The sequence below is a fragment of the Ranitomeya imitator genome, chromosome 1 (assembly GCF_032444005.1).
Source record: "Ranitomeya imitator isolate aRanImi1 chromosome 1, aRanImi1.pri, whole genome shotgun sequence".
Taxonomy (NCBI): domain Eukaryota; kingdom Metazoa; phylum Chordata; class Amphibia; order Anura; family Dendrobatidae; genus Ranitomeya; species Ranitomeya imitator.
In genome coordinates, this window is record NC_091282.1 from 150,232,832 (window position 1) to 150,256,997 (window position 24,166).

The window sequence follows — 24,166 nt, forward strand, 5'->3', positions numbered from 1 at the left end:
TTTCTGTATGTGATATGCAGAAATATTGCTGTTGTTGCTTCAAAAGCATCCAGGAACTAGAGGGGTTAACACCATCATGGGAGACAGGGAGTGGTTAGCAGAGCCCCAGGGGGATTATGAGAAAGTTGTTTACTGTTCTGGCAGCAGCCAAATGGCTGTGTGTGATCTCTCTCACAAAAGTTCAGGCAAGTGAACCATAGGGACACAGGATTCCATTACAGAGTGGAGTTGGGCTACTCCTATACTGCTAGTTGAGAAAGTCTATCAAGCCAGGAAGATAAGGACTGGAAGAAGTTGTGTACAGGGATAAGGTCCCTCAGCAATCCCTCCCTTCTCCATTACACTGTGCTGGAAGGAATGCTGTGTACTACTGTGCTTTTGTAAAGAGTTTTGATCTGTGCTATCAAAAGTTGATCTGTGCTATCAAAAGAGACTGTTAGTCTATGTGCCTCTGTGAAGCAGCTGTCCTGTTTATGAAGCCTGTGCTTAAGAGACTTGAATTGTACTGAATGTGCTTTGAGATTAAAGGGAACCTGTCACCCCCCTCCGGCGTTTGTAACAAACAGAGCCATCTTGTGCAGCACAAATGCTGCATTCTGACATTTTAGTTATGATGCCTGCACATGCTGAAATAAACGTTCATAAAATGTGCCCCCTCATACCGTCAAACTGTCCCGGAGATGGGACTTTCCTTCCTAATCAGACGCAGCACAGCCATCACTCCGGGCGCTGCCTCCTCTTGCAGCATTATCGTCCCCGGCGCCTGCGCATTAAGTTTTTTTTTCGGGCATGCGCAGTTGCACTGCTCTTCGTACTTACAGCGCAGGCGCTGGGGACGATAATGCAGCAAGAGGAGGCGGCGCCCGGCGCGCACAGGCCCGGAGTGACGGCTGTGCTGCATCTGATTAGGAAGGAAAGTCCCACCCCTGGGACGGTTTCACGGTATGAGGGGGCATATTTTATAAATGTTTATTTCAGCGTGTGCAGGCATCATAACTAAAAAAGCCACCTTGTCAGAATGCAGCATTTGTGCTGCACAAGGTGGCTCTTTTAGTTACAAACGCCTGAGGGAAGTGACAGGTTCCCTTTAAACTACACTGTTCATCTGTTCATGAGGACTCGATCAATTGTATCTGTGTGAGCAAGTGGATCCATCTTGTGCCTGACGGAGCTGCAGTACATGGTCGCCCTGAGTAATGGTTCCCCCAGAGTTCCAAAGATTTTATGAGACCTGTCACACCCCTATCTGAAACCTAGCGGCGTGCTTGTAACATGTACATGACTGAAGCAGTCATCCTGCAGCATTTAGAGATATATTTTAGCCACATGGGCCATAGCCAGCCTGCTCTTTGACGTGTCAAATGTAAAGGTCATTGTGCAGGGATGGGGGAGGAGGTGAGCTGTGACTATCACCTGTTGTGAATGTTGGAATCTATGGCTGCTGTACAGTGGGTACAGAAAGTATTCAGACCCCTTTAAATTTTTCACTCTTTGTTTCATTGCAGCCATTTGGTACATTCAAAAAAGTACATTTTTTTTCTCATTAATGTACACTCTGCACCCCATCTTGACTGAAAAAAACAGAAATGTAGAATTGTTTGCAAATTTCTTAAAAAAGAAAAACAGAAATATTGCATGGTCATAAGTATTCAGACCCTCTGCTCAGTATTGAGTAGAAGCGCCCTTTTGAGCCAGTACAGCCATGAGTCTTGGGAATCATGCAACAAATTTTCACACCAGGATTTGGGGACCCTCTGCCATTCTTCCTTGCAGATCCTCTCCTGTTCCGTTGGGTTGGATGGTGAACGTTGGTGGACAGCCATTTTCAGGTCTCACCAGAGATGCTCAAGTTGGGTTTAGGTCAGGGCTCTAGATGGGCCAGTCAAAAAAGGTCACAGAAATGTTCTGAAGCCACTCTTTTGTTATTTTAGCTGTGTGCTTAGGGTCATTGTCTAGTTTGAAGGTGCACCTTTGGCCAAGTCTGAGGTCCAGAGCACTCTGGAAGAGGCTTTCATCCAGGATATCTCTTTACTTGGCCGCATTCATGTTTCCTTCAATGACAACCAGTCGTCCTGTCCCTGCCGCAGAAAAACACCCCATAGCATGATGTTGCCACCACCATGTTTCACTGTTGAGATTGTATTGGTCAGGTGATGAGCAGTGCCTGGTTTGCTCCACATATACCTCTTAGAATTATCACCAAAAAGGTCTATATTCTTATAGTCTGGGAGTCTTTCATGTGTTTTTTTTTTTAGCAAACTCTATGCGGGCTTTCATATGTCTTGCACTGAGAAGAGGCTTCAGTCAGGCCACTCTGCTTTAAAGGCCCTACTGGTGGAGGGCTGCAGTGATCGTTGACTTTGTGGAACTTTCTCCCATCTCCCTACTGCATCTCTGGAGCTCAGCCACAGTGATCTTGGGGTTCTACTTTACATCTGTCACCAAGGCTATTCTCCCACGATTGCTCAGTTTGGCTGGACGGCCAGGTCTAGGAAGAATTCTGGTGGTCCCAAACTTCTTCCATTTAAGGATTATGGAGGCCACTGTGCTCTTAGGAACCTTGAGTACTGCAGAAATTCTGTTATAACCTTGGTCAGATCTGTGCCTTGCCACAATTCTGTCTCTGAGCTCCTTGGCCAGTTCCTTTGACCTCATGATTCTTATTTGGTCTCACATGCACTGTGAGCTGTGAGATCTTATATAGACAGGTATGTGCCTTTCCAAAGCAAGTCCTGTCAGTTTAATTAAACACAGCTGGACTTCAATGAAGGAGTAGAACCATCACAAGGAGGATCACAAGGAAATGGACAGCATGTGACTTAAATATGAGTGTCTGAGCAAAGGGTTTGAATACTTATGACCATGTGATATTTCAGTTTTTCTTTTTTATTAAATTTGCTAAAATTTCTACACTTTTTTTCAGTCAAGATGGGGTGCAGAGTGTACATTAATGTGAACAATGAACTTTTTTCAATTTACCAAATGGCTGCAATGAAACAAAGAGAGAAACATGTAAAGGGGTCTGAGTACTTTTCGTACCCACTGTATATGTAGGGGTTATCTATCATTATTCTGCCTATGATATCCTGCTAGAGTGAAAATTGGAAAATGTCAGGATATTTTTATAATATAAATTTCAATATTAGAGCATTTTAAAAATCACTATTTTTTTTAATATAAAACTTAATTTAATCAATAGGTAATTTTCTAACGGTACATTAATTGTTAAGCTTTGTGCTGCATATCTGACAAATGTGGCTATGTGGCAAATATGGCTATAACCATAATGTATCATATTGTTCTTCTGCATCTAATCCATGTATGAAAAGGAAATTGTTCTAAATTTTTTTTTCATTGTACAGTTTTTTCTCCTTTTTTGTAGATTGTATGGCACATATTAGGACCTAACTCTAAAGTCATCTTGACCTCAGGTAATGATGACTTCAGTGAACCTTTGAATGGATCTTTTCATTATAATGACGGAGAAGGAGGAGTAAGGATTATTACTTTAAGTATTCTGCCTCATGGAGAAATTGAAGTCCAAGAAAAATTCATCGTTGTATTAAGTGTTGCAAGCGGGACTACCGAGATTGATCCGAAAGCCGGAAATGTGACTCTAACAGTAAGGATGTATTAGATTATTATTCATGTAGGAATATTATTCCTATTCAAAAGTCAATTTAATCGGAAAAAAGATTAAACTAAACCACTCTTTTAAGTTTAATTTTACCGGCTACAATTTAATGTGCAATTTTGCTTTTTTAGATAATTTTTTATACTTTAAAATTCACCAATTCCTACAAATTTCCCAAATCATAGAAAATTGTCTTCTTGTGAAGAAGCTCTTCAATAGTCATATTAGTTGGCCAGAACCGAGAGGACATGTTGTAGTCATTTATCAAAATTATACCTTGTCTTGTATTTAATATTCAACCACGAACCCTAAATCTTCATGAAATTTCATTCTCAGTAACATAAAATGGTAGTGCATTGTAATTGCTTTTAATAGTAAAAAAAATTACAGTACTTAACAAAAAAGTGTGAAACAACTGAAATTATGTCTTATATTCTAGGTTCTTCAAAGTAGCCACCTTTTGCTTTGATGACTGCTTTGCACACTCTTGGCATTCTCTTGATGAGCTTCAAGAGGTAGTCACCTGGAATGGTTTTCAATTCACAGGTGTTCCCTGTCAGGTTTAATAAGTGGGATTTCTTGCCTTATAAATGGGGTTGGGACCATCAGTTGTGTTGTGCAGAAGTCTGGTGGATACACAGCTGATAGTCCTACTGAATAGACTGTTAGCTGCTTTTTTCTTGCCATAATACAAATTCTAAGTAAAGAAAAATGAGTGGCCATCATTACTTTAAAAAATGAAGGCCAGTCAGCCTGAAAAATTGGGCAAACTTTGAAAGTGTCCCCAAGTGCAGTGGCAAAAACCATCAAGCACTACAAAGAAACTGGCTCACATGAGGACCGCCCCAGGAAAGGAAGACCAAGAGTCACCTCTGTTTCTGAGGATAAGTTTATCCGAGTCACCAGCCTCAGAAATCGCAGGTTAACAGCAGCTCAGATTAGAGACCAGGTCAGTGTCACAAAGAGTTCTAGCAGCAGACACATCTCTACAACAACTGTTAAGAGGAGACTTTGTGCAGCAGGCCTTCATGGTAAAATAGCTGCTAGGAAACCACTGCTAAGGACAGGCAACAAACAGAAGACACTTGTTTGGGCTGAAGAACACAAGGAATGGACATTAGACCAGTGGAAATCTGTGCTTTGGTCTGATGAGTCCAAATTTGAGATCTTTGGTTCCAACCACCGTGTCTTTGTGCGACGCAGAAAAGGTGAACGGATGGACTCTACATGCCTGGTTCCCACCGTGAAGCATGGAGGAGGAGGTGTGATGGTGTGGGGGTGCTTTGCTGGTGACACTGTTGGGGATTTATTCAAAATTGAAGGCATACTTAACCAGCATGGCTACCACAGCATCTTGCAGCGCCATGCTATTCCATCCAGTTTGCGTTTAGTTGGACCATAATTTATTTTTCAACAGGACAATGACCCCAAACACACCTCCAGGCTGTGTAAGGGCTATTTGACCAAGAAGGAGAGTGATGGGGTGCTACGCCAGATGACCTGGCCTTCACAGTCACCAGACCTGAACCCAATCGAGATGGTTTGGGGTGAGCTGGACCGCAGAGTGAAGGCAAAAGGCCCAACAAGTGCTAAGCATCTCTGGGAACTCCTTCAAGATTGTTGGAAGAACATTCCCGGTGATTACCTCTTGAAGCTCATCAACAGAATGCCAAGAGTGTGCAAAGCAGTCATCAAAGCAAAAGGTTGCTACTTTGAAGAACCTAGAATATAAGACGTATTTTCAGTTGTTTCACACTTTTTTGTTAAGTATATAATTCCACATGTGTTAATTCATAGTTGTGATGCCTTCAGTGTGAATGTACAATTTTCATAGTCATGAAAATACAGAAAAATCTTTAAATGAGAAGGTGTGTCCAAAGTTTTGGTCTGCACTGTGTGTGTGTGTGTGTATATATATATATATATATATATATATATATATATATATATATATATATATATATATATATATATATATATATATATAACTATGGTTACTCTTGAAGGGTAAAAGGGGAGAAAACTGATGCAGTTCCAATCTCCTATGTGTTATTCATTTTCTTTTTCACTATACATTTTCTAATCTTAGATACACAAATTTGGAGATCCAAATGGGATTGTGCAGTTTGCAGCTGAGTCACTTGTAAAGAAGAACTATACAGAACCAGAAACCACCGAGGGCCCTTTAAATATAACTTTTACTATCAAAAGAATTCAAGGGACGCTTGGAAACCTTACGGTATTAATTTCCTGCTGTCTGTTATATTTTGGCCACTACTTGTAACAAATCCTATAAAGAGCTCTATAAACAAAAAAAGGTTATTGATTCAGTAATACATAAGCTTTATACTCTTTGGCAAATCTAATACAGCGGCAGATCTTTAGCCTCATAAGTAACCAAAAGACAAGAAATCACCTAGATATTGCATCAGCAGTTGGGACCTTTATTACCGACATGGACTAGGAGTTGGTGTCTCATATCAGTGCCGCCTATCAGACCTTCTGCAGCATTGTGAGCAGAACCAATGTATTTAGAAGACCAGTTTGTGTCTAAGCTCATTCTTCTGCATCTCTTACTAATATACAGTTGGTACGGAAAGTTTTTAGACCCCTTTAATTTTTCACTCTGTTTCATTGCAGCCATTTGGTAAGTTCAAAAATGTTTATTTTTTTTCTCATTAATTTACACTCTGCACCCCATCTTGACTGAAAAAAAACAGAAGTGTAATTTTTGCAAATTTAATAGCAAAGAAAAACTGAAATGTCACATGGTCATAATTATTCAGACCCTTTGCTCAGACACTCATATTTAAGTCACATGCTGTCCATTTCTTTGTGATTCTCCTTGAGATGGTTCTGCTCCTTCATTGGAGTCCAGCTGTGTTTAATGAAACTGATAGGGCTTGATTTGGAAAGGCACACACCTGTCTATATAAGACCTCACCGCTCACAGTGCATGACAGACCAAATGAGAATCATGAGGTCAAAGGCCAGGGAACTCTGAGACAGAATTGTGGCAAGGCACAGATCTGTCCAAGGTTACAACAGAATTTCTGCAGTACTCAAGGTTCCTAAGAGCACAGTGGCCTCCATAATCCTTAAATGGAAGAAGTTTGGGACCACCAGAAGTCTTCCCAGACCTGGCCATCCAGCCAAACTGAGCAATAGTGGGAGAAGAGCCGTGATGAGAGAGGTAAAGAAAAACCCAAAGATCACTGTGGCTGAGCTCCAGAGATTCAGTAGGGAGATGGATCAAGATCCACAAAGTCAACTATCACTGCAGCCCTCCACCAGTCTGGCTTTTATGGCAGAGTGGCCCAATGGAAGCCTCACCTCAGTGCAAGACATATGAACGCCTACATAGAGTTTGCTAAAAAAACACATGCGGTACTCCCAGACTATGAGAAATTAGATTCTCTGGTCTGATGAGAAGAAGATAGACCTTTTTAGTGATCATTCTAAGTGGTATGTCTGGATTAAGCCTGCACTGCTCATCACCTGCCCTATACAATCCCAACAGTGAAACATGGTAGTGGCAGCCTCATGCTATGGAGGTATTTTTAGCTGCAGGGACAGGATCATGATGTCAAAGGAACTGGCCAAGGAGCTCAGAGACAGAATTGTGGCCAGGCACAGATCTGGCCAAGGTTACAATAGAATTTCTGCAGTATTCAAGGATCCTAAGAGCACAGTGGCCTCCATAATCCTTAAATGGAAGAAGTTTGGGACCACCAGAAGTCTACCTACACCTGGGGGACCAGCCAAACTGAGCAATAGTGGGAGAAGAGCCGTGATGAGAGAGGTAAAGAAAAACCCCAAGATCACTGTGGATGAGCTCCAGAGATTCAGTAGGGAGATGGGATAAAGATCCACAAAGTCAACTATCACTGCAGCCCTCCACCAGTCTGGCTTTTATGGCAGAGTGGCCCGACGGAAACCTCTCCTTAGTGCAAGACATATGAAAGCCCGCATAGAGTTTGCTAAAAAACACATGAGGTACTTCCAGACTATGAGAAATAAGATTCTCTGGTCTAGTGAGAAGAAGATAGACCTTTTTAGTGATAATTCTAAGTGGTATGTCTGGATTAAACCAGGCACTGCTCATCACCTGCCCAATACAATCCAAACAGTGAAACATGGTGGTGGCAGCATCATGCTATGGGGGTGTTTTTTATCTGCAGGGACAGGAGAACTGGTTGTCATTGAAGGAAACATGAATGCGGCCAAGTACAGAGATATCCTGGAAGAAAACCTCTTCGAGAGTGCTCTGGACCTCAGACTTGGCCAAAGGTTCACCTTCCAACAGGACAATGACCTTAAGCACACAGCTAAAATAACAAAGGAGTGACTTCAGAACAACTCTGTGACCATTTTTGACTGGCTCATCCAGAGCCCTGACCTAAACACAATTGAGCATCTCTGGAAAGACCTTAAAATGGCTGTCCACCAACGTTCACCATCCAACCTGACGGAACTGGAAAGGATCTGCAAGGAAGAATGGCAGAGGATCCAAAAATCCAGGTGTGAAAAACATATTGCATCATTCCCAAGAAGACTCATGGCTGTACTAGCTCCAAAGGGAGCTTCTACTCAATACTGAAAAGGGTCTGAATACTTATGACCATGAGATATTTCAGTTTTTCTTTTTTAATAAATTTGCAAAAATTACTACATTTCTGTATGAATACTTTCCGCACCCACTGTATATTACTTGGACCCCTGGCCATCGATTGGATTTGTAAGGGCACATTCATCCATCTGAACAGTCTCTGAATGTGCTTAGATTTTAACAATCCCCATTCTGATGTCTCCAACAATCACAAGTTTTTGCAGCAAACCTTTAAAAATCATATGCTAAGATTACTCCTATGGGAGTCCGGGATTCTGCTTTAACCCCTTACCGGCATCGGACGTACTATACCGTCCGATGCCGGCTCCCCTGCTTTGATGCAGGGCTCCGCGGTGAGCCCGCACCAAAGCCGGGACATGTCAGCTGTTTTGAACAGCTGACATGTGCCCGTAATAGGCGCGGGCAGAATCGCGATCTGCCCGCACCTATTAACTAGTTAAATGCCGCTGTCAAACGCAGACAGCGGCATTTAACTACCGCTTCCGGCCGGGCGGCCGGAAATGACGTCATCGCCGACACCCGTCACATGATCGGGGTCGGCGATGCTTGTGAATGGTAACCATAGAGGTCCTTGAGACCTCTATGGTTACTGATTGCCCGTCGCTGTGAGCGCCACCCTGTGGTCGGCGCTCACAGCACACGTGCAATTCTGCTACATAGCAGCGATCAGCAGATCGCTGCTATGTAGCAGAGCCGATCGTGCTATGCCTGCTTCTAGCCTCTCATGGAGGCTATTGAAGCATGGCAAAAGTTAAAAAAAAAAGTTTAAAAAAATGTGAAAAAAATAAAAAAAACATAAAAGTTTAAATCACCCCCCTTTCGCCCCAATCAAAATAAATCAATAAAAAAAATATCAAATGTACGCATATTTGGTATCGCCGCGCTCAGAATCGCCCGATCTATCAATTAAAAAAAGTATTAACCTGATCGCTAAACAGCGTAGCGGGAAAAAAATTCGAAACGCCAGAATTACTTTTTTTGGTCGCCGCGACATTGCATTAAAATGTAATAACGGGCGATCAAAAGAACGTATCTGCACCGAAATGCTATCATTAAAAACGTCATCTCGGCACGCAAAAAATAAGCCCTCAACCGACCCCAGATGATGAAAAATGGAGACGCTACGAGTATCGGAAAATGGCGCAATTTTTTTTTTTAGCAAAGTTTGGAATTTTTTTTCACCACTTAGATAAAAAATAACCTAGTCATGTTTGGTGTCTATGAACTCGTAATGACCTGGAGAATCATAATTGCAGGTCAGTTTTAGCATTTAGTGAACCTAGCAAAAAAGCCAAACAAAAAACCAATGTGGGATTGCACTTTTTTTTGCAATTTCACCGCACTTGGAATTTTTTTCCCGTTTTCTAGTACACGACATGCTAAAACCAATGATGTCGTTCAAAAGTACAACTCGTCCCGCAAAAAATAAGCCCTCACATGGCCAAATTGACAGAAAAATAAAAAAGTTATGGCTCTGGGAAGGAGGGGAGCGAAAAACGAACACGGAAAAACGAAAAAATCCCCCGGTCATGAAGGGGTTAATTGCAAATAATAAGAAAAAACACAAGTATGATTTAAAAAGTATATGTGCTCAGCCAGTTGATGTCGAATGATGAGTATACTTATCAGGGGCGGACATACCATTGGTGTAACCTGTGCATTGCACAGGGGCCCAAGAGTTAAGAGGGCCCAATTCTACCCCCAAAGCAGCTGGAATTGTGCATTATGATGAGCCATTGGACTGCAAAGGGCAGATGTACTATTCTTGTACAGGAGCTCTCTTCTGTCTGTGTCCGCCACTAATGTACAGTACATCATAAGCATCATGCTGCTGTTGTGGTTACAGGTTCCCTAAGGGTACAAGGACTGTGAAACAAAGCTCCAGCAATACTCTGCTGTTTAACACATTGTATTCTACTATACCTTTTGTAGCATTCAAAGGCAAAGTTTCACCTCCTTTGGACTGCATTAGGGGAAATTGCAAGCTGTTGATTGCTGGGGGGTCCGACTGCTGGGACACTCCCGAGATTCTGAAAACAGGGATCGTGTCTGTCCCATGTTGAATGAAATGGAGGTGACCATGCTTAATCTCCACTTCCTTCATTGTCTATGAGACTTGCAGAAGTAGCAGAATGCTGTACTTAGCTTTCTCCTGCAGTTCCTTAGACAATGAAAAGAGTAGAGGCAAGCATACGATTCTCCACTATGTTCAGGACAGGTCTCTACAAAGCTTGTTCTTGGGGTTCTAAAGTCCTGTTCTTGAAATCGCTGGAGGTTTTTGCAGATGGATCCCCAGCATTGGGTAAGCTATCCCTTTGGGAATATCTTGTAATTTTGAGAAGAATCTGTTAAAGAACCCTATGGCTGATCATATTGAATATTAGGGCATTTTAGTGCTCTACTAAAGTTTGGCCCTAACCACTACACACAACAGACCCTGGCAAAGTGCAAAAAACGTACCAGTTCCTTGTAAGGAATAAATTCATGAATTGGTGACTCATAATGATTGATATCATACAGAGAAACAAAGAGTCAGGGTTCTTCAGGCGCCCCTGAAGAAGCTACATTAGCGAAACGTGCGTTGGGACACGGGACCAACGCTGGTACAGGACATCAACTATGGGCAAATACCTATAAATGGGCAACTCTGCATACTTATTTTTCATAGTAGTGCACTCTATTTGAGATTAATGTCTTAATTTGACTTTGTTTCTCCATATGATATAAGACCCGGGCAAACTGCGGTCCACCGGCGAAATCTGGCCCTCTAGCTGTTCCAGTCAAGCCCATGGACTGAGACAGCCAAATAACTGAAAATACTTTCCCATGGGCCACACCACTCGGCTCCCCTCCCTGCCCAATGTCGTGATGTCACTGCTATCTGCATCCTCATGATACAAATAGCAGTGAATGTAATGGTGGAAGATGGAGCTGTCGGCTCCTTCTTCCATCATTCAGTGTGTGCAATGTAGATAGCAGACACGATGATGTCACTACCTTGCGTCTGCTGTGCAGAGCTTCAGTGCACACAGCAAAGACCAGAGCAGAGTGTCAGGGGAATATGAGCAAGATGAGTATGTGGTTTGTGTTTTTGCATGTGTGCGCTATGTGTGTCTGTATGTAGGGCTTGGGGGGGAGGGGCTCACACTGTATACACACATAGGGGGTGTCACGAGGGTATCACACCCCCTAGAAAACATGGAGTTAGATGGTCGGGTAATGAATCACAGGTCTTCTTTACAGATGATGTGTTTTGTATCTCGTATTAAATGGATTTAGTTTCTTCTGGTGTTGAAAAGGTTAATTACCTTTGATATGCTGGTCAGAGATCTGCAACTCCATTTCAGCTGCTTCTGATCTGGTCATTACCTATTCCTATATAAACCTTATTTTCCCTGCTGGTGAAAGATTTGTCTTCCTATGCTGTGTGCTAAAGCTATGTGGTTGGAGTAGAGTTGTTGTAAAAGTGTTCTGTGGTTTGCTGTAGTACGTGTGTGTTTATCTCTTGGTCCCTTTTCCCATTTAGTTTATACCTCCTTGTCCCTATCCTCCTCCCTATTGTTGGTTAGTGCTTTTGTATGATGTAGGTTTCCTGTTATCCCTGTTACGTTTTTGTGTCTTGTTTACATGACATTTTTCTCCCATGTCTCATGGTAAGGTCGGAGACTCGGGCATCTCTAACTTCAAGAGTACCCCAGGGACAGGGATAGTTAGGGTTCCAGTTCCAGGGACAATTTGAGGCTCCCTTTCCTAACCGAAAACCGTCACCACGTGATGGGGGACTGTGTGGGGCTCATACTGTATATAGGGGACTGTGTGGACACTCATACTGTATACAGGGGAACAATGTGGGGCTCATACTGTATATAGAAGAACTGTGTGGGGCTAATACTGTAGATTTTGGGCTATGTGAAGCTCATACTGTATATAAGGGGGCTATGTGGGGCTCATACTGGACTCTGCAGGCTATACTGTGTATATAAAGGGACTGTGTGGTGGCTAATATTGTATACAGGGGCTGTGTGGGTGCTCATACTGTATATTGGAGGATATGTGTGGTATACAGGGCAGTTTCAGCATACCTGATGCTGCTCAATATTAAGTGATACATTTAATACTGAATACTAGAAACATAATATGAGAAAGATAATACTTAAAATGTAATCACACAAACCTATATTTTTATATTACATCATATAATTTAAGTAAGTTCCAAAATAAAACAAAAAATAATTTGTATCTTGACAATCGCAACAACCTGTATAATAAATTCATAACATTATTTATGATGATCAATTTAAATAAATATAATGCATTCCGCAAAAAACAAGCCCTCATTGGGACATGATGACCAAAAAATGTAAGGAATTACTGACTGTAGAGGCACATAATCAAATATTTCTAAAAAAAAATCTAAATCAGCCTGTTGGTGCTGTGTGGCGGCCATTGTTGCTGTGGCTTTGTGCTGGTGGGGCTGCACGGTCTGGAGTCATGGGGACTCAGTCTTGCAGCATGGGTGCTGTGGGGCATCAGGCCGTCTGCCCTGCTGGTGCATTGCCGCTGTGGCGGTGGTCGCCGCACGACTCCGCTCCGTTAGGGCGGTAGGACCCACTACGAGGTTTGCCGTGACGTGGCAGTGGGCTTCATACAGTCTGATCAGAATGTGAAACTGAAAACCTCATGTTCAGTTATATAAATTTTTGCCTAGCGGCTTTAGATCAACGTATGATTTTTGGATGTCGGTTCATGCTCTTTTTTTTCTTTTTTGCACAGCCTGATCTTCGTTTAATCATCCTCACCATAATCTTGCTTGCATTATTGACACTATAATAAAAATGTACCGTACTTTTCGGATTATAAGACGCTCTGGATTATAAGACGCACCCCCAATAGGAAAAAAGTTTTTTTTTTTAATAAAATGGTGGTGCTTCTTATAATCCATGTGTCTTATTGCTTACCAAGGGTGGTGGCTGCGGTGAAGTGGGGTCCCAGGGTCGCTGCTGGAGGAGGCAAGAGTGGGGTGATGCTGCGGGCCGCAGTCTGGGATGAGGGGGTGTTCCGATGTGCGGTGCTGCTGCGGGTGTCCGGCGGTTCTGCTGCTGGCGCCCAGCGGTTTTGCGGGGGTGTCCGGTGCTGCTGATGGTGTCTCCGGTGCTGCGGGGGGGGGGCTCTGCCGACATTTTGTGAAAGGCCAGAGCCCCCCACAGTTCCATGATTTCCTGGCGCATTTGCAAAATAAAAGTGAACTGTATCTATCAATAATTAACTGGTGATAGTCTAGTGGTGGTCCCACATTCAAAGTGCGGCGCGCACACTGACGCGCATTTCGGAACTAAGTCCTTCGTCAGGGGTACATTCACCAGGTAATTATTGATAGATACAGTTCACTTTTATTTTGCAAATGTGCATCATGCAGTGATACTTTAACTATGTCTTCTCTGGAAGGACCTTTTCATATGTGTGCTCGACATGTTATATCATACTGGATTATCGTTGAGCTACTTTAGTCTGGCTCAGTAGCATGTTAATTGTCTTTCACTATGATAAGGTCATTTAATATTTAGCAAATGTCCATCATGCAGTGACACTGTAATACATATATATATATATTTTTTTTGGGGGTATGATTTTTCCATTGTGTGTTTGATCTATTATATTGCATTTATGAATTGTGGTGCCGCTTTTGTCTGGCTCAGTTGATATATTTTTGGACAGTAGCATGTCAATTGTTTTTACTATGATGAGGTCATTTAAAATTCTCATAGAACCTTTATGGATTTCTTTTTTCTCTTTGGTGGTCCCCAGTTGTTTATACTATTTATATATGTTTTTCTTTTATTACATAGTAACATAGTTTTTAAGATTGAAGGAAGACTTTAAGTCCATCTAGTTCAACCCATAGCCTAACCTAACATGCCCTAACATGTTGATCCAGAGGAAGGCAAAAAAAACCCATGTGGCGAAGAGTAAGCTCCACCGTGGGGAAAAAAATTCCTTCCCGACTCCACTTACGGCAATCATACTAGTTCCCTGGATCAACGTCCTATCACGGAATCTAGTGTAAATATTGTGACTTCTATCTCTCACGATAGTGCGGGCAATTTTGTATTCCTATATGTGCCCCATGACTTTTTTCCGTTGGTTATCCATGTTCAGTGGTTTCCTTTGGTTCTCCATATAAAATAGTAGTTTAAAATTTAAATGAGATTTATTTCAAAATATGTATGAAATGAAGACAAATATACTTCTTTCTTGCTTTCTTAGGTGTATTGGCAACTGACTAGTGCATCAGACATTCATGGTGATTTCACAGTGACTTCTGGATGGGTGGTCATTCTGGATGGTCAGAATATTGCAGAGATACATCTTCAGCTCCTACCAGATGATGTGCCCGAACTAGACGAGACCTACACGGTTCAGTTGACCTCTGTGGATGGAGGGGCAGACTTGGATAAAGGCAAAAGCATGGTTTGGTTCACCGTCATGGCAAATGACGATCCCTATGGTGTTTTCCTTTTGGATCCTACAAGTCAGCATATTATTGTGAACAGTGACATGGGACGCTACATACAGGTTAATGTTACCCGGCTCGCTGGAACGTTTGGCAATGTCACTGTTCAGTATCAGATTTCCTTTGGAAAATCAGAAGGAGTTAATCTGACAGGAACAATTGAGGGGATTGTGCTGATTAAAGATGGTGCGAGCTATGGAGTTAGTACAGTGCCAATCAACAACCAGGTCATTTCCCACTACTTCATATATGTCATTATTAAAATAATGGTGCATTATGTGGATGTATTAATTATATTTTTTATTTGTAGGTTTTCCTTTTACCTGGTTTTAATTTTACTCTTGAGTTGACAAATGTCACATTAATGGGTGAAGACACTTTTGGAAATCCCCAAATATTTAAAGGTCAGAAGCCAACTCCAGTACCAGTACCAAAAGATGCTGCCAACTCAGAGGTATAGTAACAATAATTAAAGAGGATGTCCTTCACTCAGTTATTATTTTAAAACTAGTCTAGCTTGCTTTAAAATAAAACTAGACTCACCTTACTGATCCCCCATTGATCCTCTTCCAGTGCTTCCTCTTCAAGGCAGACAGGCATGTGACTGCTGCAGACAATCTCTGGCCACAGTGGGGACCAAAGTGGCATCACTACTGGCCAATGATTGGCTGCAGTGGTCACATATTCATTGGACAGGAAGTAGATGTACAGAGCCAGTTTCTGTATATCCTGTTTTGGTCAAATGGACTAGAAGGAAATACTCCTAAGGCCACGGCAGTATTTTAGTGTTGCACATCAGTATTTGTCAGCTGAAATCTAATCTGACTCACACCTAGCATAGTCAGCTACCTCCTGAAGTCAGTGAAGCCAATAGACGCCAATGAATGCTGTGGAGTATGAGCAGTTGGAAGAAGGCCACATCTCAATCTGTGCACGAGGTAAGACTGGGAAAGCGCTACTCGGAGAATAAAACAATTAAGGTTGATATTAGTTTCATTTGTCCAAAGAATGCTTTTCCAGAACTGGACGGCTTCTTTAGATGTTTTTTGGAAATGCGTAATCTGGCTGATTAATGGCTTTAACCTTCTGGTGAACCGTCTGTATTTGCTCTTATGAAGGCTTCTCTTTAATGTAGGCTTCGATACTGTACACCTACTTCCTGGAGATTGTTCGTCACTCAGGTGGATGTTGTGGTGGGGTTTTTCTTCTCCATGGAAAGGATTCTGCAATCACCCATCACTGTTGTCTTCCATCAACGTCCAGGCTTTTTTGAGTTGCCAAGTTCACCAAAACTGTTGATTTGGCCTCTCCTAACTACATCTGCTGTGGGGCATTGTGCAGAGCAGATCATTATGTGCATTGGGGTACAGTTAATGGTGAAGAATTCAGTAATGTCATTCTCTCTCCAGATCGGTTTTGAGTCCGTTGCGTTTCGACTTACAAATCTCACATCTGGCATGGGCCATGCTGTTATATGCAGAGAAGGGTCTTATGGTGCTGTCACTGTAAATTGGAAAACTGGATATCCCACTGGTCTCATGCCAAAGAACATCAGGATCGGCAAACTTACACCAGAATATGGTAAATCATTTCACTGCCATTTTGGTACATGTGTTAGGTATCCGCAATCCTAGAACCATTAGTTCCGAAGCACAGCATTATTTTAGGAAATTAAAACGTTATTTAAGTACATTTTTAAATCATATAATAACTATTGTCTGCGCTCCACTAAAGTTATAGAATACATGATTCAGAATGTGTTTTAGCTTCCTTATAGTTAGTGAATACGACTTAACGTCATTTTATTCTTCGCTAGGGGCTGTTGTCATTAAGCATGGAGAAGACCGGATATCACTTCCACTCCACTTGGAGGCAAACACTAGTGGGCCAGAAGGTTTTGCTTTGCAACTAATGGGATTGAATAGCAGTATTCCTAGCGGAGCCCGTCTAAAGTATGTACCTCCCACACTCCACAGTACACAAAAGTCCTCTTGTACTAAAAAATAAACATAAACTCACCTCACCCCGCTCCAGCGTTAATAACAGTCTTACTCCTCCCTTATTTCTCCCTCTGTCTGGTGAGATGAAGTGATGATTCTCCTTGTGCTCCAGACCTATGGCAGGTCGCAGGTAAAGCAGTATGGGACTTGCCAGAGGAAGTGGCAGAACAGAGATGGTGGCTCCCTGTTTTATCATAATGCTGTTTGTCCATGAGGTTGGCCAACTTCTCCAGAAGTCCCGGAGGTCTCTCTTTTACCTCAAGCCTCTCCAACATTCTCAGTGCCCCCATTTTTAGGGGTCCTCCAGGGAAGAGAAACCCAAAGGCAAACCACCCTTTAGTACAACTAATGTGACTACAGTATTTAGCAGTGACTGATGGTATTATTTGGTCATTGAATTGTAATATTGCATGTGAACTATATGGCAGTATTATGTGGAATATTGGATACTATTTGGGCATTCTGTGCTATATATGGCAGTATTAGCTTTGTATATTAGCTTTGCCATTATGTGGGCTAAAATTATGTCTAGCGTGCCCTAATAGACTTTATTATTCCTTGAAATTAAACAGGCAAGGTATGTGGACAAAGGAAACAGATAGCAGGAAGGTCACTGTAAGAAAATGGTGGACCTAAGTCTAAAGTATTGTCAGATACCAAGGTTACCCCATCTACCATAATCAGAGATACACTTGTAGGCAGTGAGTCTCATCTGTTGCACGCAGGCGACCTATTAGGTAGAGAGCTGAGGAGGTAACACCTTAAGGTAACTTCACACTGGCCAACTTAACAACGATATCGCTAGCGATCCGTGACGTTGCAGCGTCCTGGATAGTGATAACGTTGTGTTTGACACGCAGCAGCGATCAGGATCCTGCTGTGACATCGTTGGTCGGAGCAGAAAGGCCAGAACTTTATTTCGTCGCTGGATCTCCCGCAGACATCGCTGAATCGGCGTGTGTGACACCGATTCAGCGATGTCTTCACTGGTAACCAGGGTAAACAGCGGGTTACTAAGCACAGGGCAGCGCTTAGTAACCTGATGTTTACCCTGGTTACCAGTGTAAATGTAAAAAAAAAAAAACACTACATACTTACATTCCTGTGTCTGTCGCGTCCCCCGGCGTTCTGCTTCCCTGCACTGTCAGCGCCGGCTGGCCGTAAAGCAGATTACAGCGGTGACGTCACTGCTGTGCTTTACGGTCAGCCGGCGCTCACAGTCAGTGCAGGAAAGCAGAACGCCGGGGGACAGACACCGGAATGTAAGTATGTAGTGTTTGTTTTTTTTTACGTTTACGCTGGTAACCAGGGTAAACATCGGGTTACTAAGCGCGGCCCTGCGCTTAGTAACCCGATGTTTACCCTGGTTACCAGGGGACTTCGCATAGTTGGTCGCTGGAGAGCTGTCTGTGTGACAGCTCTCCAGCGACCACACAGCGATGCTGCAGCGATCGGCATCGTTGTCTAGATCGCTGCAGCGTCGCTAAATGTGACGGTACCTTTAGTCAGGCTTATGTGCGCTATGGTATGTGACAGGCCCACACACACAGTATTGCTAGATACCCCGGTTATCTAATCATGGGTCTGTCTAGCTCCCCTGCTATTCATCCCCTTTTTGCATGTCAACTATCAATCTATTTCTCTCCTTTATCTGTCTGTATTCATGTCTCCCCACCCGATCCACCTATTTGTGCATTCTGGCCCATTATTTTTGCTGCCTCTTTGAATTTCTTCTGCATTTTACATTTTAACTCCATCACATGTATTGATTTGGTGCTATGTGGTAGAGAAAGGCGGCTCCTTCTTAATCTTACTATGAGCCCTTGTATTCTCCTTATTACCCCTTTATGCTTAATATACTGTAGTTCTGAGATCTTTCTTACTTTTTAAAGTTAATCTGCCACCATTTTTTTGCTACACCATCTAACAACAGCATAATGTAGTGGCTAAGACCCTAATTACAGCTATGTGTCACTTACTGGGCTGTTTGCTGACGTTTTCATAAAATCCCTGTTTTATTTTCTGCAGATCTATCAGTTCTCTGAATGCTGAGCTCTGTATAACGCCACCCACACCACTGATTGGCAGCTTTCTGTGTACACCGTGCATAGGCAGAAAGCTGCCAACCAGTGATGGGGGGCGGGGTTATATAGAGCTCATGAATACGGAGGACAACATGGCAGCAGCTTTACTAGTCCTCCAATGATAATCTTCTACTGACATAAACAGTAATTTTATCAAAACTACAGCAGTCAGTCCAGAAAGTGACGCATTGTTGGAAGCAGGGTTTCTGTTCCTATATTATGGGGCTCTCACAATTAACAGATTTGTTGTAATGGAATATTTCTAGAATATAAATGTTCTTTTTGTTTACTATTTATCTCACTTATACTTTTATTCTCTTTTTTTTTCTAGACAGGGGTTCACATTTGCAGAATTTGAACCAATGGGAGTTTTCCAGTTTTCGCCTAACTCAAAGTACATTGTAGTGCAAGAAGACAACCGGACAGTGTCACTCCACGTCCAACGCTTGTATGGTTTCCATGGCAACAACACAAGGGTTACTTTCCAGACCATTTCAGGAAGTGCCAAACCACAGGAAGATTATGTGCCCATTGCTAACGGAGAAGTGATATTTGGCAAATATCAAACAAGTTCTGTAGTACAAGTTTCCATAATTGATGACAAAATGTATGAATCGGACGAACTATTTTACGTTAACCTTACATCTGTAGAAGATATTGATGTGTATCATAAGAGACCACGATTGCATCCTGATTTTAGTCTTTCAACTATACGAATTTTAGCAAATGATTTCATGTCTGGGATGTTAAGCATCGGACCTGCCATTACATATATTGATGAAGACTCAAATCATAGTGCTCTAAATATCGTCACCATTCACATCAAGCGCACCCATGGTGCTAGTGGCATTGTCCAAGTCTTGCTAAGAACTTTTGGAGCTCAAAAGGCACAACATGGTCTACAAGGACTTCCTTTTGAGCATAGCCATGGGTCCAGAAATTATTCCTGGGCTACGGAAGGCTTAGACTTTGATGATCAGGTTATGATCATCACACTGCTGGATGGACAGAGTGAAACAGAAGTGTCCCTCAGGATAATAGATGATGAAGAACCTGAGGGTATGGAGATGTTCTATGTATTCCTCACAGATCCACAAGGAGGGGCTCAGATAATTGAGGGAAAAGATGAAAGTGGATATTCCTCATTTTCAGCCATTGTTATTCCAGGTAGTATTTATAATTTATTTTTCCGAATGTCAATCACTAGAAGTCTGAAAAGGGAAAATGAGGGGGAGGAAAAAGAAAGCTATCTAAGTGTAGTAAGTGCGTATTGATGTCAAGGAGAATGAAAACTATTTCATTCTTCTGTATTGGTTTTGGAATTAGGCCCAACACTAGACGCCGCTTGAGTAACACATGAATTCCTTCACCAGTATGCTGCCATTCCAGTGGGCCATGGAGGAAATTTTTCCTTTCCAAAGAAAATTGTTCCCACTTAAAAAAGGTTATGTGATAGAGATTCTAGGGGGCGCTCCAGTTGTCAGAGGGATATTCCAAAATTAAACCAACAGGTTGTCATCATGAATGATGATAAAAAACAAAAGTTTTATTAATAAGTTGTTAGCGTGGTGTACTGATGGTACCACAGCTGACAATTATAAAATATGCTACAAAAGAAAAGAAGGAAAACACAACACGTTTTGGCTAATATAGCCTTCATCAGGTGTCTGAGGATATATACCCCCTAAAGGATATATACCTTTAGAGGCTATATATCCTTAGACACCTGATGAAGGCTATATAAGCCGAAACTCGTCGTGTTTTCCTTCTCTTCAATTTTAGCATATTTTATGATTGTCAGCTGTGCTACCACTAGTACACCAGCCTAAAAATGTTTTAATAAAACTTAGTTTAACATCATTCATGATGACAACCTATTGATTTTTCTTGGAATAACCGGAAACGCTATCTCATTGCTTCCGCGGGGACTCAATCATATTTTCCGAGCACGCCCATGGTACTCAGATAATGTCTGAGCATGCAGGAATTCCTTAGTATTGCACAGGTGAGGGAACCTGTGGCAATATCTGACGCCTTAAAGGGACACTGTCACCTGAATTTGGAGGGAACAATCTTCAGCCATGGAGGCGGGGTTTTTGGGTGTTTGATTCACCCTTTCCTTACCCGCTGGCTGCATGCTGGCTGCAATATTGGATTGAAGTTCATTCTCTGTCCTCCATAGTACACGCCTGCGCAAGGCAGGTTGAAATATCTAATTCTAGACCAGTAAGGGTATGTGCACACGCTGAGGATTTTGCTGCGGATCCGCAGTGGTTTCTCATGAGTTTACAGTACCATGTTAACCTATGGGAAACTAAATCCGCAGTGCACATGCTGCGGAAAAAAACGCGCGGAAACGCAGCGGTTTATATTCCGCAGCGGTTTATACTCCGCAGCATGTCAATTCTTTGTGCGGATTCCGCTGCGGTTTTACACCTGCTACAATAGAAAACTGCAGATGTAAAACCGCAGCGGAATCCGCAGTAGAAACCGCGATAAATCCGCAGGAAAACTGCAGCGGTTTTGTACTGCGTTTTTTCCAAATCCGCTGCGGAAAAATCCGCAGTCCTCCAGAATACGTGTGCACATACCCTAAAGCTTTGAGATCTACACAAGATAACAGGCAGTGTGTTATGTCTGCCTACATCTCCGCATCAGAGACATCAGAGGATATATTCCCATTTTTACATTTTATTGTGTTGCGTTTATAATATATGTGAAATCATATATAACTGAATTCTCCATGTAACCAAGAGTCACCGTACCTCTACTCATACGCTTTACTCAAGCATGCAAGGAATACTCTGATGTCCATTTTTATTCATGAGGTTAATAGAGGCAGGTTCAGTTTTGTGGTCTGCTGTCTCAGCACGCTGACATGTAGCAGTCAGGTTATCTAAAGTGGCCGCTATTATTATCTGTACTCAGATGATTGCTAAGGACTAATGTGCACTTACTTCACCGCATGACTTTGCAGTAAGAGATCTGCTTATCTGTGATGAATTTGACCACAAAGATGGAGACTGTTTTAGGTGAATACGTGAAGAATTAATTAAATTTGTCTGCTTCAATTGTGGTTCTTGCCCACCAGACTACAGGTTTTGCAGCCATGTCAAACAATGATAAAGTGATATTCATGTTTTTCATTAGATAAGGCATTTTACATCATCAGTTCACATTACGGCCTCTACAGGCCATGTATAAAGGCTCATGGCGCTGCTGCAGCTCAGTGAAGACTTCTATATTTTATGTTACATTGTGACGGAAGGAAAACCAAATGGACCAATAACAAAGAGAACATTGATCAAAACTCATACTTTATTCTGTTATGCAAAAACAACGGACATCTGAATGAAGCCTGACGGGTGATACTTTGTAAGTGACAGTTCTGCTTCATATTTCAGGAAATGACATACAAAATGGCATCCTGGGATTTTCTGTAGAGTCAATAGATGGCCTTGTGCTTGATGAAGATTCGTCAGATAGGACAACTCAGTTAAGAGTCTCCAGACAAGTAAACAGGTTAGAGATATTTGCTCTATTACACAGCGATATACAATATTTGTCCCTTTCTTGAAGTGTCAGATAGAGAGAACCTGTCAGCAAGGTTTTCTCTGTGCAACCAGAGGTGGTAATGTATATGCCATTGTTCCACAACTGAAACGATGCCTATATCGCCCCGATCCTTTACTTACTGCACTTTTATCCATTTGTAAATTAGACTGTGCGTGCACTGGGCACTGAAACCATGGCTCTTCTTTCTCTTTGTGTGACATGACATTATCTACAAAGAACAGTTCCTTTCTCAGTTGTCAATCAAACAGCTTGGCGGGAAGAACTGAAGCCATGGACCATAAGTGCACTCCCAAGTATTGATTTCTCTGCAATGAACAACAAATCAGTGCAATTTAGATATCATTTAATTGCTGATTAGTGACCTATCGCACCACTACCTCTGGTTTCCCCCTTAAAATGCTGCTGACTGCTCTTTTAATCCAAAGAAAACCCTAAAATTATATTCTGGAATATAGGGGTTTGTTGTCCTTTATGTATTGTGAGTAGACAGAGCAGTGACATACTCTGTGTTATTTACTGTGTAATAAAAAGAGGGTATTTATATCATCATTTTCTGTGAAGAACTCCATTCAGTCTAAAGAGCATTTACTGTATAAGACCAGGCACTGATGTTACATGATAAGATCTGGTTCATAATTGTCCAAAATGGCATTGCATTCTGCAGTCTTAGGGTATGTGCACACGTCAGGATTTCTGGCAGAAATTTTCCTGACAAAAACCTGACATTTCTGCCAGAAATCCGCATGCGTTTTTGACGCGTTTTTTGTGCGTTTTTTCCCAAATGCATAGAATAGCAGAAAAACGCTGAAAATCCACAAAATTAATGAACACGCTGCTTTTTTTTTACCGTAATGCGTTTTTTTGCGGGAAAAAACGCATCATGTGGACAAAAATTGCAGAACGCATTCTAAATGATAGGATGCATATGTCTGCAGTTTCTAATGTGGTTTTATTGCGAAAAAACACGAAAAAAATGCAGAAAAACCTGAACGTGTGCATATACCCTGAGTGTATGTTCACACGTTGCGGATTTGGCTGTGGATCCGCCGTGGTTTTCCATGCATTGTACAGTACCTTGTAAACCTAAGGAAAACCAAAACCGCAGTGCACATGCTGCGGAAAGTTCTGCGTGAAAACACAGTGGTTTATTTTCTGCAGCATGTCAATTCTGCACAAAATCCTCTGAAAATCTGCAGGGAAACCAAAGGTAAAAGCAGGGCGTTTTACCTGCAGATTCTGCAGAATCCGCATGGAAAAATCCGCAATGGAATCCGCAACGTGTGCACATACCCTTAACATTTCCCCTCACTGGAAGAAAAGACCTCCCAAAACCTCGCACCACTATTCTCTGTGACCAAATTTTAAAGCAGGTACTATACAGTCTGGTAGGAAGTACAAAGTAAAAAAAAAACCCTCCCATGAACTTTTTTCCCCTAAATCTGTGTATATGTACATATAGTGTAGAGTCAGTGTGTTAATATTCTCATTGCCGCCATCTTCTCCGGGATCCAGTGCCGTTCTGCTCCTCCTCTCAGTGATGACGCTGCTTTTCACATTTTCTGGCTCACTTTGTGCTCTGGGTGTGAGCCGGAAGTGTCTGTTCCAGTGTAAGTCTATAGGGCCTTGTTCTGACGCTCCATAGACTTACATTGTAAAAGTCACTTTCGGGTCATGCAAAGAGAGCAACATCGTCATTCGAAAGAGGACAAGAATGGCGCTGGATACCGGACA

At 42.2% G+C, this 24,166-nt stretch overlaps 1 protein-coding gene across 1 annotated transcript in view; it reads left to right on the forward strand.

The window, feature by feature from the left end:
* The window catches only part of ADGRV1 (adhesion G protein-coupled receptor V1), a 753,646-nt gene that overhangs the window by 413,418 nt on the left and 316,062 nt on the right, over positions 1–24,166 (forward strand). Inside the window, exons 68-75 of the mRNA XM_069745343.1 lie at positions 3,383–3,622; positions 5,724–5,873; positions 14,529–15,002; positions 15,086–15,229; positions 16,185–16,356; positions 16,592–16,727; positions 19,191–20,026; positions 22,264–22,381. Coding sequence (XP_069601444.1) covers positions 3,383–3,622; positions 5,724–5,873; positions 14,529–15,002; positions 15,086–15,229; positions 16,185–16,356; positions 16,592–16,727; positions 19,191–20,026; positions 22,264–22,381 — 2,270 coding nt within the window. The remainder of the gene's footprint in view (positions 1–3,382; positions 3,623–5,723; positions 5,874–14,528; positions 15,003–15,085; positions 15,230–16,184; positions 16,357–16,591; positions 16,728–19,190; positions 20,027–22,263; positions 22,382–24,166) is intronic.